Source organism: Corapipo altera, unplaced genomic scaffold (assembly GCF_003945725.1).
Source record: "Corapipo altera isolate COAL_440 unplaced genomic scaffold, ASM394572v1 22b, whole genome shotgun sequence".
Lineage (NCBI taxonomy): Eukaryota > Metazoa > Chordata > Aves > Passeriformes > Pipridae > Corapipo > Corapipo altera.
The window spans coordinates 698478-719585 of NW_020884876.1; the positions used below are offsets into that span (position 1 = coordinate 698478).

At 37.2% G+C, this 21108-nt stretch overlaps 1 protein-coding gene and 1 long non-coding RNA gene across 2 annotated transcripts in view; one reads left to right on the forward strand and one right to left on the reverse strand.

The window, feature by feature from the left end:
• Nucleotides 1-21064, reverse strand: part of GABRA2 (gamma-aminobutyric acid type A receptor alpha2 subunit) — a 56717-nt gene extending 35653 nt beyond the window's left edge. Inside the window, exons 1-3 of the mRNA XM_027635426.1 lie at nucleotides 20989-21064; nucleotides 20284-20372; nucleotides 17645-17760 (exon numbers count right to left, since the gene is read on the reverse strand). Coding sequence (XP_027491227.1) covers nucleotides 17645-17760; nucleotides 20284-20354 — 187 coding nt within the window. The 5' untranslated portion in view covers nucleotides 20355-20372; nucleotides 20989-21064. The remainder of the gene's footprint in view (nucleotides 1-17644; nucleotides 17761-20283; nucleotides 20373-20988) is intronic.
• LOC113943544 overlaps nucleotides 20383-21108 on the forward strand; it is a 47813-nt gene continuing 47087 nt past the window's right edge. The window contains exon 1 of the long non-coding RNA XR_003526379.1: nucleotides 20383-20658. This is a non-coding gene — a long non-coding RNA (uncharacterized LOC113943544). The remainder of the gene's footprint in view (nucleotides 20659-21108) is intronic.

Sequence of the window (21108 nt, forward strand, 5' to 3'; positions counted from 1 at the left end):
TTGATGTTACTTTAATTATTTTTCTATAAAAATTATTTAACTAGAATTGACATTATTCTGACATTGTAATATAGTCTCCAGGGGCACGCTTGGCAATGTTGCCCAAAGGCTTTGAAAATGTCATTCGTAATACAAGTCAGAAATTGCACAGGTGAAACAGCCAGGGTCTTAATCCATCAAACACTGTTCCAATTCAACATGTTGCCCTTATCTGACAAGCTCCTTAGTGTGTCTGTTGACAGCTGAAGATGCTGGCTGACTGGCTGGCAGGGAATGGGAGTCAGAGGAGGTCATGCAACCTGAAGCCGTAAGAGAAGCAAAATCCACAGGAATATAGATATTTCAAAATAGTGTTCTGCCATTTCTATATGCTTGGTTTTGGTGGTTTATGTGACAGTTTTATTTATCCAACTACGCAGCATCTTCATTCATTATCCACTGTTAAATTACAACAGTTTCCTCACATATGCCTTACATAAATACATTTTCAATTTGTAAATTGAAGCCAGCTGTGAGAAGAAACAAATTCACTTCCCTCCTTGATATCAGCGCTTCACTTCCAATGGTCTCACTCTATCGGCAAGACAATTTCATAATATGAGCCATAATTCTCTTTCAAAACTCCATCTTTAACCAACGGTGTGTAGAGTAAGCTTATCAGTAAGACCTAGTAATATCTGTAAATGTTACTATTAACAGTTGCTCTCTTGATTCACTTTGGTGTAAATAAAACCAGAATCATCCACTGTACTCAGTTGCTCATGGTATTGACTAGAACAGGAATATATTCTGGAGAAAATATCTGGAGAAAGATACAGGATCTGAAAGCCAGTAGGGTAACAGAACCTAACTGATTTCCCTCTGAAGAGCTTATATCTATTAACAGACACTATATCATTTACTAAATAGCCTCATACAAAATCTATCAGAGACCCTCCAAAGGCCTACACAGAACTCAGGAAGTTGGGCAGTCTGTAAAGCAATACCATAAACACCATTATGTCATTTAGACTGAAAGAATACTTGGCTTGTGTATAAGCTCGCCCTTTTATTTCAGCAAAGTAGTATTTGTTATTCTGAAATTAATAAAACTGGTACAAAATAGCAGGAATTTACTATGATACAAAACTTCAGTTAAATGTGGGTGTATCTTTAGAGATGAATAAGACTTTTTGACCATTAAAAAAACACACATTGACCTTGAAAAAAAAACTAGATAAACTGTCAACACCCTTTTCTTCTGTAGCAGAAAATATGACTTGGGAAAGGTAACAGCTTTTTTTAGGTGTAGATTACCCACAAAATGTGCACAGAATGATATGTAGGCACATCTGTAACTCAAATAATCTGGTATATTGCCACAGTCAGTATTTACTCTTATTTGTCCTATATGTAAAAGACATTGGTGCAAACCGTAAGAGTACTGTTTCTAGATAGCAAATGAAAAAATACAACATTCTCGCTGTGCTGAGAGAACATGTACAAGTTACTAAGATAATATTCACATGCACATGACAGACTTGGGGTTTAACTCACTCAAAAAGAAGAGTGCAGATCACACACAAACATTATCTTTACTACTTTTTCTTCTCTCTCTCCCAAGAGACCTTTCCAAACCTTACTGCTTCAGGTGACAAAACTAAACACATTTCCAAAGGGTCCTATGAATGAAAAGCCTTGGACACAAGTGACATTTGAGATTCAATTTGAACTTTATTATAGACTTACTTCACAAATTTAAGAAAGTCACTCAAGGGTAGGGCTAAAGACTGATTTTGGTGCCCAGTTATCTCTTTAAGTATATTGGACAAACTCCACAAAGTTATTTAAGCTCCAAGTTTCCATTTAAATCAATAAAATTAATCTGAATGTCTCTGTGGTTCAGATCATAATGACTAAATTTTGCACTTATATTTGTCTGAATCCCCTTTAGTCCTAAATTGCTGTCTAATATTGTCAGTACCTAAAATTCCCTGGCTGCTTATATTTTCACCTTAAGGCAAAAATATCCCGATGCTGCCAAGCAGCTTAAAGAACTGGCTCTCAACCAAGTCCCAACAAGTTCCTCAAACTATAAATAATCACAAATTTACTGGGCCAGAAAGACTTTGAGAGAGAAAGCAAGAAAATAAGCAAAAGACTGATTCCACAGCTTAGTAGTTCTCATGGGATATAGCAGGCACAAATTGAAGCCTCTGCTTAATATCTAATTGTTTACACAAAGCAGAACAATTCCTTCCAAAGACTGAGGAAGCATGCTCTGTCTTAGAAAATTCACCTTTGTGGTCAAGATAGAACCCAACACACAGTAACTGAGTTCATGTCTCTGCTTTAAATTAGAGCATGCACTTGACTAGAGCTGCTCTCTGTCTAAGAGGTTTCCATTACACCTGACTATCAGCTACTCTCATGGCTCTTTTCAAGAAAGGAGGAATGGCATGAGCTCTAGAGGAGGAACAGCCCTGTGAACAGATGAGGAGGAAACTGGTAATGTTTTCACCCCTAAACTTGGATGTTTCACGTGTCAGTAAGAAAAGGCTTCAGCTGCATGTTTTCTTCAGCATTTTTAATCACTCAGCTTGACAGATCCCTACTCAGTTTATTGATTTTATGTACCACCTTTGTAGACAGTTAAGGCTATGCCCACACCATTTCTGAGGTGTGCCAATATGCCTAGCTTTACACAGGATGCCCAGCTGTCTGAAGCAAGGAATTCCACTATACATGAGGTCCAGGAGTTGTGGACACTAACAAATCTAAGCCTTCAGTCTGTAATAGTGCTGAATGGCTCTAGAGTCCAACAGTAAAAACAGAGATCTCAGTCCATGCTCTGACACATATGTAGATATTTTATACAAAGGAAAACATCTCCAGTGGAAGAAGCCACTTTTGCAGAACAATTAAAAGTCCTGTGTCTCCATAGCAGGGTTGGAAAGTGGAAGACATTGATTCAGATCCCTTTTCCAAATCAGGTAGTGAATAAGTAAGAAGTTTAAGCTAGAATGTAATTCAGCCCTGATGAGAAGGCTACTGCACTGACTGGTGCAGCCCATATCACATTGGGACAATCAATCAACCAGCGTCTAGCTTGAATCCTGCCAGTACTTCAACATGAGAGAGATTTCAAAGCAACCCAGAAGTGCCTAATTTAATTGGTTCTTTGCAAGGGAAAAAGAAGATATGTAGATACTCTCACTTATTACTGCTGGACTTTGTAGGCTTTTGACACCTCTGGCAACATTTTGACAACCTCGGAGGTATCCACTGCCAAGTGATTAAGGAAGCAATTAACTATATAGACAGCTTTCTGGATTTTTTCCCTATCTTTTAAACAGAGTATTCCTCCAATTTACAGGTTCATTGTAAAGATATTAATAGAACATGGACGCTTTGGTTGTATAAATGCTTGCAACAACTGGGTAATTATAAACAGTAATCTTGACTATGGTACAGTTAACAAAGGGAAAAAGAAAATGTTGAAAATAAGTGAACTAAATCATTGGGAAGGGCAATCTAAACACATAGGCAATGTGAAATTTGTTCCCATAATGCCAGACTACCATGAAATCCACGAAATCTCACTTTGTTCCCTTTTCATTACATCCTCACACACCATGGGAAAAAAAAAATTAAAAAGCAGTCAGCTCTAAAATAAACTAGCAATGTGAGTCAGTTTTAGTTAGCATTGCACAAAACATTCAATGGGAACATGAAATTGAAAATATAGTTGAGTTTTGCTGAATGAAATGTGATCTTACTGAAATGGGTTACTTAAAATGTTGAACTAAAAGAAACAGCTAACACAGGACACATTTGTCAGCAAATCAAAACTAAACATCATTCAAATGAAAAATAAAACATCAGCACTAAACCTTGTCCCTTTAGACGCTACAACTTCCAGCAAGATGGAAAGAGACTGTTTATAATAACCAGGCTGAGTAACAAATAGGACTACTCCATTGTTTAGATCAACTGGATGAGCATGATAAAGCTAAAATGAACCAGACTGTCCCAACACTCTCTAAATAATGAGACAGAGGAAGACAAAGAGAACAAGAGCACTCAAACAAGTCTGGAAATGGAAGGGAGCAGACTTTGATAAAGTAGAGCAGTAATTATTTAAACTGACCTGAATCAGTGTCATCACACAAGTAGGGAGGGAAAAGTTATTGTTCTCATGCAACCATATTTCTGTCTACTCTGCTTAGAGACTTGTGCTATTAGAAAGGAAACCATAACGTGAAGGTAAGGCAGAAAATTTCTCAGATTTATTTCTGATTGTCAGAACTTACACTCAGAAGTCTTCCTCTCTTTTTTTTTTTCCCAAATATGGAACATGGAACATCTTGGCAAATTCTGCTGCATTACCCTTCTAGGCTACTTTCAGGTTTAATGTATGTGCTTTATTCCAAGCCACAGCATTTATAAACCATCTTATTTGACATACTCACTCTGACAGCCCCTCCTGTATACCAGACCACATCTACCCCTAACAGCAGTACCATTTTTAAAAAGCAGCAGCTTCTAGTTTCTCTTCACAGTCATAAAGCAGCCAAGTCTGGGCTTCTTAAGATATGCTTTTATTGCACGGTGGCTCCAGACTCACTTGATTTTAGTTGCTTGCTTATTTGCTTGATTATCTCCTCTTACGCAGGCCCAGCTGCTTTTCTAACCAAGAGCACTCATCCTAGATGTTATTCAAGTTCGATTTTAGGAGGCACTGTGGCTTGTGCTGGCAACATGTCAACTTGCCAGTAAAAGTACAATTTACGAAAGGAGGCTCTCCTTCAGGACCGTCCCGCATTCTAAACCAACAAAAAAACCCACAAAAACAAACCAACCAACCAACCAAACAAACAAACACACACACACCCCCAAAAAAACCAAGAACCTGTGAAAAGACCACAAAACTCACACTGGAATGGCCAAGAAACTGCGATATAAACCGGATAACATATAGAGGATTTCACTCTTTAACTACACGCTACTTTTTCTAAATTAGCACCGTCACAGTGCTTATTAGCTTGCTAACTGTTTAACAAAGATTTGGGTAGCATGCCAGAGCCCACTGAAGTCACTGAAACAGTCTTTCCCTGGTGATGCCCAGCTTCAGCAGAAGCCTTTGGAGAATGCCTCTGTGGTCAGCCATGGTAAAAAAAGTTGTCACCCTGGAGCTGACAGAAACTGTGACATAGCTCTGGGAAGGACAGTCTTGCTTGTTCTGTGGCAAACACCCCTTCTGCCACCAGAAGTTAGCATCTTCCCAAAGCTTGCTGCTATTAGAGCAAAGTATGAAATTCACATGTTCCAAAGTCCAAAAGGCTGAGGGAGCTCCTCTAGAGATCAACAGACATAAGAAAGCTTTGAAAATGGTGATCCTTTCAGACAGATTAATTTTACTGTCTTGTGCTTAGTGCCTGCATACTGTAGTCCTGGATCATACAGTCATTAAAAACGGAGCTACAGTTCTTTATCTTTTGGTAGCCTTGTACTTTGCATTCAAGCATGACAGGAACCAATGGTAGAAAGAGGTAGTACTTTTATTTAATAGAGCTATGTATTAGTGGGCACTTTTAATGCATTTTTTTTGCCTCTGGATCCTCAAATATATTTTTAATAGGTAATGCTGTATAAAATATTGTAATAGTATTTCAGAAGATCGCGACACACTGTCAAAAACAAAACAAAACAAAACAACCAAACAAATAAACCAAACAAACCTAGACAGCATTATAATCCTTCTATCAACCAGTCAGCAGTTCCTATTTTAAGCCAGGTGAAATAACTATGAAGAACAGGAAATTAATGTTAATCCAGACTACTCTAATATTCTCAAAAAAACTAGCATGAATTACTAAAATCAGCTGAAGATTGTGTGTATGTTAACACCCTAAATATCTAGTGTGCATAAGAACACATAGACATACATTTTCTTTCCATGACCCTGTTCCTCATGGTTGCTAAAATGCAGCAAAAGGAGGAATAGAGGTATGGATTTCAAGATACAGCACAAATCAGACTGGCTGCCAAGCTGTCTTTCTTTTTATTCTTAAAATTCTTTTGCTTGGCAGGACAGCTCTTGGAATGGTCATGGATAACAGGCTTCTTGCTAAACAGGAGTCCTGACAAACAACAAGTTCATGGCTTGATCCAACAGAGAATCACTTTAAGACTTAAATCAAATAAGTACCCCCCCCCCCCCCAAATAAGCAAGAAATACCAACATGGTCAGTAATGGAGCAATTGTTTTAAATCCTATTTTAACATGTTACAGAGTTGTCAGTTACTCTTCTGTTATCTAGTTAATAATAAAAAAGGTCTAGACTAAGGCTGTGCAATGTGTCTACAAGAAGTGTACCATAGCACTCAAAAGTCCCACAGATGAGTCACTTGAATGTCTCCAAGCTAGTTTGCAGATAACAGTGTTTCCAAGAATCTCCTCTAAAACATACTCCCAGGATACTCCCAGAGCTTGGATTAAGAAGACTCAAATTTGTCTTTTCTTTTTGCCTGTGACAAGAGAATTCGCCTCTGGCTGGCCATGGGATTTTCAGAATCCATCACGCTTCTATATGCAGAAAGACTATATATTTGGGGCAAGAATCTGATTTTAATTAACAGGTTGGACTTTTTGCAGACATAAATTAAAAAGCAGTATTTTTTTTATTCGAAACAATGCCTAATATGAGTTTATTTAGAATCCATCTTTTTAAAGTGCATATTCTTCTAAGCAGATACTATGACTTTGTGAAAATGCAGATAGCATGTATCACAGAATATCATTTTAAAATAATTGGTTATTTTAAAAATAGCATATTAGGCAGTAGCAAACAGATTATCTGTTCACTTTTTTTTACGGTCACTAAAGAAAAAATGTCTAGTAGAAACACAAAAAATTCTCTGATAGCTTTAGCACCCAGCAGATGGAAAGGGATTATTAAAGATGTGACCATTTCCTTATCTCAAACAACAGGCATTCATATTTCTCCCTTATCATTTTTACTTATTTATTTATTTTTCCAGGTGAAAGTCTCCTCCCTTTTGTTCAGAAATTGTATGAGGCAAGGCAGTAGCAAGTTCACATTTAAAGATCTAGTATAAAGAAGTTTGCTATTTGGTGCTCAGCTAATGCTATCGACACAGAAAAGTACTGTCCATGGAACACTATGGAATGCCCTCAGGATGGCAGGGCATCCTGAGGGCATTATAAACACAGCACTGAATCTAAGGCTAAAACTTTTGGTTTTCCTCATTTATATACACCACACTCCAACTGCTCCTCAGCTTCTTCTCATTCAGTTAACCTTTAAATTTTGAAAAACATAAATTACTTCAAAAACTGAGCATAAAAAGGCTTCTCCAGTAGCCTTTAGATTGTCACTCAGAATGAATATGTAGAACATTACACTGGTGTATTAAGGGCAGGAATTGTCCCTTCAACTCACCTCTAAATTCTTAAAGATAAACACAGACTCTCTTCCCTGCTCCATTCCATTTCTGCTCTCTGGTGTTGTGCTGAGAGGCTCACACTTGAGAGGATGCAAATAATAACTCTAATAAGCTCTATTAACTCCAAGTTTCCTGATAGAAGTGGTCTGAGGAAGTAGGACAGCTAGTCCTTGTCTTAGGACAACTGAGAATGGATACTAGAAAGAAAAAGCAGGGAATGTGTTGGAACACAATCACCTCTCATGAATGAGAGAATTAGAACCAAGCAATGGAGACCAACAAAAAAGAGAACTAACAACAGCTCAATCATTCAATCAGAGGATACACTGCTTTCATGACATTTAGGTATTTAAGGAATCAAGGGAATGTAATTTTTTAAATTAAAAAATAAGAAGGCGTTAAACATAGACAGGTAATTCCAGGAAACTACTTTCCCATCAAAGATCACAAATGCAAGCAGTCTACAAGATATGGATCTCGCTTTACAATGCACAACAGTTTTTAACTGATTTTTATTGAACCATATGTTTCAGAACATAGTGATGGTCAGTAGTCCATGGCACTGAATTTGAATTGCAATCAAGTCTATTAGTCATAATACTACAAGATTATAAAATACTTAATTTACAGTTTGTAAAAAGCACAGATTAAGCAAATGGAACATGAGGCATCCATGTTTTTCCAAACAAATTGCAGATAAGGATGCATGATCTCTACTGGTTCAAGCAAAAAATGGGTATGCAGAACCAAATATGTAAGTAGGTATATTAAAAAATGAATGTCATTTGGTTAGATGTAACCATATCCAATCTCTGCAGCTGCACAACTTTACTAAAGAGTGCACAATAATCCCAGGTAAGAAGGAAATTGATTTACATTGCCTTCACAAAGTTAACCGCTCTAATTATTAAATAGCCCTCAACATACGGCAAGGAATTATGGAATGTGAAGCAAGAACTGTGTGTTACAAAGTAACCACACAAACGGTTCCCAAATAGCAACACCACTTCTAGAAGGTTAGCAGAATCACACCTTTTGTATGTACAAATTCAGAAAACAAGTGCTGACATACTCTGCACTATAAAGCAAACTATTATTAAGGCGACAGCGGTAAACAAAATTTCCTTTAGCTTGTGATTAATTTCATTCAAGCATTAACATGGAAAAAACAGACATAAAATATGTTTAAAGATTAATCTTGACATATTAATGTGCTTTGGTTCTTATAATTAAAATTTATTAGACTTTTGACAGTATTAATTCAAAATCTTCCAATGATGCTTTAATTTAGCAGATTGGTGAATTGGACAGCAACACATCCACTATAGCTGCTTCTTGAGACAGATTATTCATTGCTGAACAACATTAATGTCAGAAATTCAAATGTATGCATATACCATAACAATAAAACTGCTTACGCCATTCTACTTTCAAGTTTCCAAAGGATATTTGAAAAAATTATCATACAGTTGTCTTAATCTGCCTGTTGTTTAAAAGTGGTCGCTGTATAGTACTACAGTTTTATCTCCCTCCTTCACTCCCCACCTCTTTTGTCCCGCCCTCCTGCCCTTTCCCCTGTTTCTCGCTCATAGTGGTTTTTCACCTTGGCTTGTATTACCCTAACTCTAGGTTGCTGAAAAACAGCATTTTGTTCTACATCATCACCAGTGGCATCTTTAGAAGCCACTGTTAAATATTAATAGTAGCCACTAATACCAACAATTAATACAGACCAAAATACTGTAAAAAACAAAGCCGGCACAGTTTTAATATACAGGCAATTACAATGGCCTTCTATATGATCCTTGCTGATGAAACACCCCTCCCTCTCTTCTCTCCACATTATTAGTTCTAAAAATTGGATGCATTAGATTGTTCATTGAAAAGGTTATTGTTAAAAATGGTCACAAAATGGTGGCATTGCAAGAAAACACACACACGCGAATATGTACTCAGGAATACTGCCAGAATCAACAGATCTAGCTCAGACCACTCAACAACACCAGCAAAATTGTATTGGCACCAAAGGAAGGCCATACAATGTGCAGATAGAGAACGATTTTTGCTTTCTACCTACCCAGGAGTCTGCCTCCTCCATCCAGGTTCATTAGATAAGAAAACTTTCAGGCAGCTGGATATTAGTGACTGTGCCTGGGAGGTGGGTAAGGCAAGTCTGGGTTTCACGCCACAAAAAAAAAAGTAGACAGCTGCACCTACATGTCATGTCTCACCTGGATTTAGTTAAAGCTGTATTTACATGGAATGAAATAAATTAATGACATTTTGGTCAAAGAAGACAAGTGGACATTTTCTATAAGAATGTACAAAACAGGTATTTAGAAAAGGGAATGGCAATATAAAAACAGAAGAATAAAACAGGAGGAATTCTGGAAAGTGTCTTGAGGCACTTCAGAAGGGCAGTGTTTAGAGGTTCCTGGGTGCTTCCTGAAGAGGTGTTGATTTCTAGGATATAGTGTTGTGCAGCTTTTCAGTTCCCTGTACTCTGCCAAAGTAAATTGAGAATGATTCAATGAAATAGAAATGAAATAGAAATTAAATACAGTGCCTCGCCTTTAAAATACTGTCTTTTTCAATATTTAACCCTTTTCAGGACCCCAGTTTATGGTGATGGTAGGAGAAAAGTGGCTAGAGTCACTTTTAGTCTATTAGTCAAGTCAAGAGACTGCTGAATGTTAAAAAATACAAGGCAAGGACCATAAAAAAAGGATATATCCTCTGCATTTCTGCAGATCTTTTTTGTCTATCCCAAATCTTCTATTTATCAGTGGATTTTTCATGAATAATAAGCTCAAGAGTTGTACAACATTTTGCATTCTTCTGCTCATAAGCAGTCTAAACTTTTCATCTACATGGATGTTTTTATTCAACTATATCTTCAAGAACTGACATACTAAATTTAATTTTTTTCACCTTTGTCAATTAAGATGGAAAACTGCAGCCATTATTTCATTATCTTGCTGGCTGTCAGTCACAGAATCTTAGAATAATTTAGTTTAAAAAGAACCTTTCGAAGGTCCAAAGCAGAGTCAGATCTGAAGACGGATCAGGTTGCCCAGGTCATATTCTGTCAAATTTTGGGTGTCTCCACAAAGATGGAAACTCCACCACATCTCTGAGCAGCCATTATCTCTGCAACTGTTGAAAATCACCATCATTGGCCTAACAGTTATGAGCTTGCCTAGTAAAGCTAAGGAGGGAAAAAAATAATTCTTGTTCATTTTTTTGTCATTTTTGATTATGTATAATAAATAAATATAGTATTACTACATTAATTTCACCACAGTCATGCCTTGAATGTAGTAGAAGCCTGTTGTGCTATGCCAAATGTATGTGTTGTGGCAGTTTTTTCTTTGTGGGGTGCTAAAATACAGGAAATATACTTAAATATATATTTACCATCAGAGGCTTCAAGAACAAAGGTTAAAAAGCCCCCAGCCTTTTCTACACAAAGAAGCTGAAGGAGTTCTCCATGTTCACTTAATCCCAAGTTTTCAGTTTTCACTGAAAATAAAATGTCAAAACTTGCCAATGAATTGTCTTGAAAATTATGCATGCCTTTTTCTTAAATATTGGTTGTTACCACACAAGCAGAAATCAACAGCTCTAAAATAGTCATGCTTACTCCTATCATAGCATGTTGTAACTGCCATTTTTTCTTAAATCAAACACACTTTTAAGGTCCATTTTTCCAGCTCTGTGAAGAGCAGGGTATTACAAATATTGTCTGCATCCTATATATCTAAACCCAAAAAGTCAAAGGCCATCAATGTTTTATTAACCGCTCTTTTAACAGTTCCTCACCAAAACTTTCATAATATTTTTAGGTGATTATATAACTGAATAAGAGATCTCTATAGCTTCCTTCTTACATTCTTAATTAGCAGTCTTTTTTTGGTATATCTTATTAAAGAAAATATTTGAAATGTAATTTTCTGTGTGTCTCCTATACAAAGAATACACAAAATGGAGTACTCCATGGCAGTAAACATCAAAGGATTTCCCTGATACTGTTTCTAAGTACATCTTTTAGTATAACCCAGAACATTTTTAATTTTGTATTACAAAATCTCTTTGTTTCTAGAGAATTACTAACAATTTTGTCATTGCAAGTAACATATACATTGATTACTACAGTTTAAATTCACTTTTTACTTGGTTAAAATCCACTACTGAAAATCCATGAAATCCATTAAAATCCCCAAAAATTATCCTGGATGAATTTCTAATGCACTTAAATATTTCTGAAAATGTTTCAGAGTTAGATTATTTAGATAATAATTATATTTCCAATTCAGATGGCATTATGCAAATTGTATCATTTCACAAGGGTAATAAAAACTTTGGGACTATGATGTTGCAATCCTTTGGTACTTAGCTATTTAAACTAGTCAGCCTGAATGAGAAGCAGTTCTATATTTCAGACAGAAAAAATCTTTGCAAGATTTATGTAACATGATAAAAGGCCTTAGTACAAAACAGTCAACAGTAGAATACGTTGGATATCAGCAAAACTACTGCTTTTCAACTACTTTCTAAATAACCCAGAATAACTGCATCACAGAGAAAAGGTGATATTTGTCTTGGCCCATCAAATCTCTCTGAAAAATTCAACCATCCCGTCAGTCTTATTTACAAAGAGCACCAATGAGCTACACAGAAATTTGCAGTATTTGCTTTCACGCCTGCCTTGTAGATGAGACAAAAGTAAGCAAAGCTTTAATTCAGCCTTGGTGTTGTCAGCAGTAATTCTAGCATTAGAAGCAAAGGCTGATGCCTTGCCAGGAGAAAAAAAACAGTACTGAATATACATTTTCAGTGAACTAGGAGATCCTCCCAGACAAGATCCTTTATAGGCATAGATAACTTTACTGTAAAGTAACTAAATTTCTATTAACTCTTCTGAGGGGTAACATTTTGTCACTTTGCATCAGGCAACATTTTCCCCAGCTGCAATATTCTGCACAGTGATAGCATTCTTTTTATTTTGCTACCCTCACTCTTCATTTATTCACAGACTTTAAACAGATAGACAGATAGACAGATAAACAGACAACCTTTGTCTAGCCGCTCAGTCACTATCCTATTCTACATAATTTTTGCTGATTTGTTCTTCAGTATCAAAGAGATTTCTGAGGGTTTTTTACCCTTCCACTTTCCTAATAATTCATTAGGAGTGCTTATAGCTATGACTTAGTTCTGTTCTTGGATTTTAGCACCATCTGCATGCCCTGGATAAGTAATGAGATTTTCATATCCTCCTCTCTATTGCTTTTCCATTTTTTATAAGGAACGCTTTTTGCCAGTACATATTATCCACAACACTAACAAAAATTAACCTGAGTTTCTCTCTGACTCCTCTGAAAGCACTATTTTGGGAAGATTCTATGTGGGTCTTCCAGGTAAAAAAAAGAGCATACAATAGTTTACTTCGTGTTCCAGCATAACTACAAAGATAGTGGGATTTTAGAAAATGGAACTGCTGCTCTGAATTGCTCTGGCAGAGAGACATTACCATTTCCAAAAGATGAAACTGGAGCCAAGAAAGGCTAAGGAAGCAACCAGAACTGAGTGGGGAAACTGCCATTTTTTTCTTTAAAAACACTAGTAAAAGCTTTCCAGTAGTGTTCTGCAAAAGAAATAGTCAAAGAATCTTCTTTTACGATACACTGAATTTGTATTAAGCATGTCGAGGGCTGACAAAAACCGGTAAGTTTGGAATGCCCAGCTAGGGGACTGGTGCAACTACAAACTTTTTTGAAGCTGATTAAAAACTCTGAATCACAGAGATGTGTAAATATACTGCCCTAAACTTAACATATTCCAGATTATCAGCATATGATCATGGCCCTGTGTCCTGGCAACTGACAACATACAAGTATTTGATAAACACAGATAGAAATATATATATGTATATAGCTCTCCTGATCTGGGGAGGATGGGTATTCTGTGAAAAAATGGGTTTTGGAGAGCACTCCATAAAACTTTCAATCACTGAGTCTGATATTCTACACTACTACACTGATTCCACGCAATGATACATCCAGTGCTCCAAAGATGAAAGATCATACCCACAAGTGCTCAGGCCTCACCATCTCTTTGACAACAACAGTCAGCTACAATTCCTCTCAGTTCTATTCAGTTTTCCTGCCCAATTTATTTACAAAATTTTGGGGAAAAAAGGGGTTTGGTCTGTTTGTAAGTGAAATGCAACAGAGATTCTTGTTTAAAGTAATCAGAACATCTGAAAGCAGAGATGTATCACTCAAAATGGAACCACAGTGGCCTTTAGTTTTCACCTACCTACTGTCTCATCTTCCTCTTTTTTTTAACAAGCAGCATTCACCTCTTTGTTTACAATGAGAATGCCACTCCTGGAGCTGGTGAGACTGATCACAGTTTGAGGAAGGATCCTCAAATTGTATAAATTTCCATAGTTCTTCTTGATGTGAATATGGCTGTTGAAATTTCAAGCTATGAAGTCCAGTCCTCTGTCCTTGTAACTTCCCTTGTTTGTTCAGTTTTTTCCCCTCCAATATTTTTTTTTTCATTTTCTGAGCCTTTTATTCAATTATGTTTTATAAATTTGGGAGAGTAGAACAGACAGAAGTTCTATAGCTGTTGGAAATTACCAATTTCAAAAGTGAGAAAGTAATGGAGGCTTAGCTTATGGAGGAATGGTCAGAATACTGAAATATCCAACATGATCATGTCTCTTCATGGGGCAGAGGAGAGCAGACACAGCAGACAGATAATTCATCACTTCCAGATTTGAATGCAGCTATATCTTAGCTTCAAAATTCTGTTCTCATTATTTGAAGATCTAGATTCTCTTTTGATTCTCTGCTTATTTTTTTGTTATGTGGATTTTCTTTTCTACATCCCAATAAAAATCAAAGGATTTATGAAAAAGTGTTACCCTAGATGTCTGGCAAATATTACAGTGAATAAAGAGAAAAAAAATATTTTCATGATTTTGTAGAAAATCATAAACAATCAAACTCTTTCTCACTTGTCATTTGCAAGGCTGAACTTCATACAAATTAGTGCTAATGACATAGGGAATTTGTTTTTAAGCCAATCTTGTAATTTATTTTGATGCCTAAGCAGAAATGGCATGGAATGTTTGGGTAAAACAGTTCATGTCAGAACTAAAAGTGCAGTCAAGAGTGTTCTACCTGCAATCCTATGCTTAGCAAAAAAATGAGTACAGAGAAAAAATTATCTCCCCTTGAATACACTCATGCATATCCATACAAACACAGTAGCTTGGGGTATTATCTAAGTCATATGAGATGTCTCTGGCTTCAGAGGATTGTGCAATGTCTTCTTCTCCCTGCCCGCACCCATTTTGCAGGTTATTTCATCGCTGTAGTGTTCATACACCATTCAAGGATCCCAGTTGCTAGGACAGCCAATAGCCAACAGCCAAAACCTGTTTATACGACAGATATAAATTACCTGTTTATATCACCAGTAAAACTTAAAGCTGAGTCATCTACAGAAAATAGTACTCAGTTTTGAAGTGTAGCGATGTATCAGTAAAGCATCAAGTTACATACTGTAAGTACTTACACCAAGTCTCCCAGTAAAATTAATTACAAATCTATCCCTCAATTCAAGAACTAATTCCCAAACATACATTTACTCAGCTGAATTTATATACAGTCTTTCGAGGAGCCCATATGTTTCCATTTTGTGGGTGAATGGTTAGCTAAATTGATGGTGTTAAGCTAAAACTTTTCATTACTAAAAGAATGAGCTGAATTTTTGCTCTAAGACATGTCTGAAAACGTCTTTCACAGCAAGTGAAAGTGGGCTGATGGACAGCTCTTGCTTTCAGAAGACTTTAAAAGAATCCATCTCAGACCCTGGACTATTTCTGTTGTAGCACATGTTAGGCCAGATTGTGATCTCAGTCATAGTAGAGTAGCATGATTATGCAAACTGCTATGCCAAAGTAAACATTCTACTAGTTTCAGCTGAGCTATTTCAGATTCGTAAAAATGCAAGAACAGAACTTAGACTAAGTATATTAAATTAATGATGTGTATCATGGTCAGAATGCAGTAATCTATGCAAAAACACTTTTAGAAACTGCCAGGGCTTACAAGGCACATAGTGTGGAAAAAAAATTTCCATATCTCTTTTCAGAGTATAGGTCAATAGAGAAAAAGGGATAAAGTGCCACAAAATTCCTGAAATAAAGAAGTCCATAATTACTATGCATTATGTACAAAAGCATTGTCTGGTATACTTCATATCACGGATTATCACAACTGGCACTTACAAGTATTCTTTTAAACTGTAGGAATCCATCCATCCATGACTGAAGTATTTTTGAAGATTAAGATTAATGTGTTATGAATCATCACGGTTTAATATGCATGACACAGTTCCATTTCACACATGTTCTGCATGGGTTGATTGTCATGTACACTAATATCAAACAGATGTAAATTCTTTAATTTTTGTGCTCCCAAAGTATGTTTTAATTACCTAGGAGGCTTCATGCAGGTAAAGAGGAAGGTATTTGGAAGTAGATTTAATGAAAAGTCTAAAAGAAAAATCCATTTGATTTTTTTTAATATCATGTTCTTAACAATTTAAATTTTAATATTAAAAAGAGTATTTGATATGCAAAGGAACTGCAGACTGCTCTGATTAAATGGCACATTGCTTGTTGTAAACAAGAAAATAAACTTTCATTATTTTTCTAATAAAGTACCTGCCAACTGAACATGAGCTTGGTGATATGAAATGTTTCTGCAAGTCATGGTATATGTATACAATGCCTAAATTCTTAAATTTCGGTATTTTGCAAAGAAATCAAAATTCCATGTAAAATATCACTATATAAATTCTCACATCAACCGTGCTATAAGTCCCATTTTATGTATGATCTAAATTAAAAAGTCTTTAAATGTAAAATATTTCACAAGCCTCCATTATACAGAGGCCAGAAATGGACACGAAAAGATATCCTAGGTTAAAAAAAAATGTATAATGAGAAAGCTGTTTCCAGCCAGCGCCAGCTCCCACTTTCTGCTGTGTCAGATGCAAGCTATGATTCTCCAGGACCAGAAGAGCAGCAGAGCCACAGGTTAGGATGGAATAGTGTTGGATAAAAACTGTGAGCTTTAACTAATTCCTAATTTGATCAAACTGAGTTGTTACTGTAATTTCCATGGAAGGTAGAGCACGTCTCTAGCTTTGGGCCCAATCTTACTGAAATCAACAGGAATGACTCCCAGGGATTTTGCACTAGAATTAGTTTTAGCAAGCTGAAACAGTTTCCACTTGAAAATGATAATTATCAAAACTCTTACAAATAATAACAGTAACAGTGTTATATTTGATACCTACATGTTAATGTTAGCATAAACAGCAGATACACAGTAATAGTAGATAAAATATTATCAAAACTAAGATATTCAGCCCTTCCCCATGCCAGAGATCTTTTTGCACAGTAATGTTTTCAACACCACACAAATTATTTAAATTTCTTGCCTACATACTGACATAAGCTGGCATAGAGCTTTAAAATGAAAATATTAACTGACATTTTGAAAAATAGTGGACAATCATGGCACTAGAGTGCAGTGACCTCTGTCTTCCAGTATTCTCTTTTTTCTTTATTTCTTTTTCCAAATGCCTAAATAAGTGCAAGGTGCCCAGAAACAGAATTTATATTACCAATGAAACCCTAGTTCCAAGGAAGTTAAAATACATTTCCACTGAATTTACTGAGCCGATAAATGAATCTACAGCATAGAATTCACACACACCACACAAAACACTTGTGCAGATTTCTAAAAACATACATTCATCGCATTGCAGGAAATCAAGCCTGCATTCGTTGTTCAACCAAAATTCCCTAGCTGGAATAACAGCTTTAGATGTTATTTTTGTTCTCATTCTGTTTTACTTTGTTAAATCACCAGATTTTTTTTTCTTTTTACTTAAGATAAATGTGTGAAAGTGCCTCCTTTCCATTCATAGATGTTATCTTCCTCAAACTTCAAATGATTCATCTGGGTGAATGTAGTTATAAATAATTTATCAAGATATATACCAGTTGTTAGGAAAAAAAAACCCTGAAGGAAGAATATCATTGCATAAAATCTGAACATTAAAATTGATTTTTAAAAAATCAATCTTTAATTGGTTTTATTACCTCCTAATCCAGGTCTGAGGCGATTATCATAACCATCCAGAAGTCTGTCTAGAATTCTTGTAAAGATGGTGATGTTATTCTTAGCTTCATCTTCCAGGGAGTCAGCCAGCACTGATCTAAATGGACATTTTACATTTTAGAAAATGCTAGGTATGTTGTAAGATACACTCAACATGCATTTTTTTCAGGTTGGCCTTTAACTTGCTGCACTCTAACAGGAAGGGTGTAGTTAACAGTATAAGAGCATACAATTTACATGTATATATACAACAAGTTCAGAAATATAAGAGTCAATGACATACTATTTAAAATTTCAAGGAAGTAATTTTCCAGTAGTCTCTACTTCCAGTCATCGTTGCCTTGCTGTGAATGCTACTGCAAGCTCCAATAACACATTTGGCTGTGTAGGTGAAAAAGCCTAAAAGAGCTTCCCAGGCCTCAGTGGCACATCACTTAAGGACCATCTCCTTCCAGCTCTGTCTTATCTGTCCTCACTTAGGTATACTCTATCTGTGGATAAATCCTGTGGATATGCTTCCACCCAATGGTCATGTAATGTACATGACCAGAAGAACTAACATGAGGGAAAACTCCAGTGATCATGCTCAGGGAGTCCTCTGACGCCAGCGGTTGGCGGGTGGAAACAACAATGCTGACTAGCAAGCTGCAGGATAGCTATGAATAGCCTTCATATTTTTAAAATGTTATTTTGTCATAAAAAGCATTATCTCGTATTCCACTAGATGCAGACAAACCTTATAAAAGTTGGATAGAGAAAGAAATAATAAATAAAGAATAAAGAAGAATCTATAGATCACCGATTGTTTCAAACTTCCCCGATAGAGACATTACAGCCTTTATGGGTCAAATCTCTGTGGAACACACTAGGGACTGGAACATGAACCTGCTGCCCAGGCAGCTATGGTGCTTAACAGTCCTCTGGGACCTGGGCACCCAGACCAAAGGGGTTTGGTGTCAGGGAAACCCTCACATGCAGAAAGCCTCACACATGCAACTATTACTGTGCCAGCAATTTTAAGCACCATGCATGTGAAATGCATGAGCTCATTAGTCTTACCTACTTAATACCAGTATATTGGTATCAAGAGAGTAAAGCATCATATGCTACACGTATTACCATTTATACCTTTTCCAGCCATCTAAATTTTTAACCTGAAATGTTTGAGTATTTATCATCTCTGAATGAACTACTGATCAAGGCATTCTGAATGCCACAAAAGCAAGCATATTTTCTTCTTCCTCCAAACGAAAAGTAGGTTTGGGTGATGCTTTCTCTAAAGCAAGCTATAAAATGACTAAACACAGGGCTTTCTGTTGGTCTCCAGTTCAACAGCATAGAGGAAGTATTTAAATGTAAATCATTGCAGTCGGTGCTTTCCACCACATAAAACACATAATCGGCCCAAATCAGATAACTTCGAAAGAACACATCAAAACGTCATGCGTGATTTTACTGATGTGTCAGTTTTTTCTTAATTTTAATTACTGGATGGCTCATTTTTTTTGTTTGTGAAATGTATTTCTGTACCATAAGTCTCTGCCATTTTTAAGCCTCTCTTTAATATACAACAGTTTTTTGAACCCAAGACTCCACTGAGAAATTCGATCTTAAAATTATATCAAATTAGGGTCAAATCCCACAAACTTTACTCAGGCATAAACTCCTTAATTACGCATGTAGTCTCTTTGACGTCAATAAGATTACTCACTTGAGTAGGGTTTGCAGGATCTGGCCCACTGTGACTCAACTAATATTGCACCATAGTTGGGTATAAAGTGAGATAGAAAATGTAGTTTCAAGAAATATTTTGTTCACTGGGAAACAAACAAAAATAATTGCAGACTTTTAAAATCATATGAAACTTGCATTATTTGGCATACAACCCTTACCATATTAGGACAAGACCTACTGCAGCCAAAGAACGAAAGCAAGTAAACTGAAGTTACGAACTAGAATTAATTACAAGTTTAGGGACTTCAAGCAAGTACTATGTGATTAAAATTACTTCCTCTTATGCTCTCACTTTAGAAATGGAGAACTTTAACATAAGAAAAGTTGATTAATAAATTATGTTATTGTTTTATTTTATGTGATTGTGAAGTTGTATGCTATCTCCACCTAGAGGTCTAAAGTTTTAATATCATTTTGAATTCTGTTATGTTTGACTAAAAAAAAAAAAAAAGAAAAAAAAAAAAGACATGCCCATATTACAAAATATTTAAGCATTATTTTAGAGACCGTGATTTGCCGTGTGACTTCATGATAATCTCTTTCTCCATCTTGACTGTTCTGTGTGGTACAGAATAACAGTGATACAGTAACTCCAATAAATCTTTAAGATCCAATAAGGCATTTAAAGAAATTGCTGTTTTAATGGTGAAATAAAGCATGAATTCACAAACTGTTTAAGGACAAAAGACTAGGCTTTTATGGTCCCTAAACTACATTCTACTGCATTTGCTCAGAAAACTGTGTAATACTGCATTCAAACAGCTAAGAAAGATTTTTTCATTACGTTATGACATACTATACTTTTATAAGCTCTCACACAAGCTTATTCTTAACAGACTGGAACATACATGTTTGCACTGATCAACAAAACTAAATATCCTCTCACCTTGTTGGTAGCCACACCAATAAAACGAGAAGAACCAACTGCATCTCGGAGAGTGCCAGTTTCCTCTTCATCGCCGCTCTTTGCAAAACCTAACGGTGCAAGAAAAACACAAACCCACTCTCAACGACAGTCTCCGCCAAGCAGTGCTTTCAACTTAACTGGAGGAAAAATATGTCACTTCACTGGAGAAACCACTGAAATTCCGCAGCACTTTTCACTACTAGCAACTTATTGTATCTCCATCTTTCCCAACGATCCTGCTCTGTGCAAAGAGGCAACGTATGATCAGAAGTGGCATGTGAGCCGGCGCATCAGATGCTTTCCTGTTCCGTGATGTGAAAGCCCCAAGACGAAGAGGAACAAAAAATAAAAACCGTATGTATGGGAGGATGGGGGTTTAACCACCCCTCGCCTCACTACGGCACACCGCAGCCGGGGGGGCGGGCGGGAGGCAGAGTCATGCCATTCGCCGGGGCTCGGTGCGGGGACAGCGGGCGAGCCGCCCCCGCCGCCGCCGAGCGCCCAGAACGTTTGACAGCTGCTCGGCAAAGCACCGGCGGCCGCCGCCGCCGCGGGCGGCAGCGGAGGGGGGCGCGGGGCGGCGGCGGGGGGCAGCCCCCGCAGACCGACAAGTTGCGGACAGCAGCGGAGCCCCGCCGCGGGCAGGCGCTGCCGGCGGCGGGCGAGAACCCCCGGGGACCCTACCTGGGAGCTGCGGGCGGCCGGGACGGGGAGGGAGGGGGCAGAGGGAGGGAGGGCAGGAAGGCGCCGCCGGCGAGCGGGGCAGGCGGCGCGGGAGGCGGGGAGCGCGGGGCGGCGGCGGCG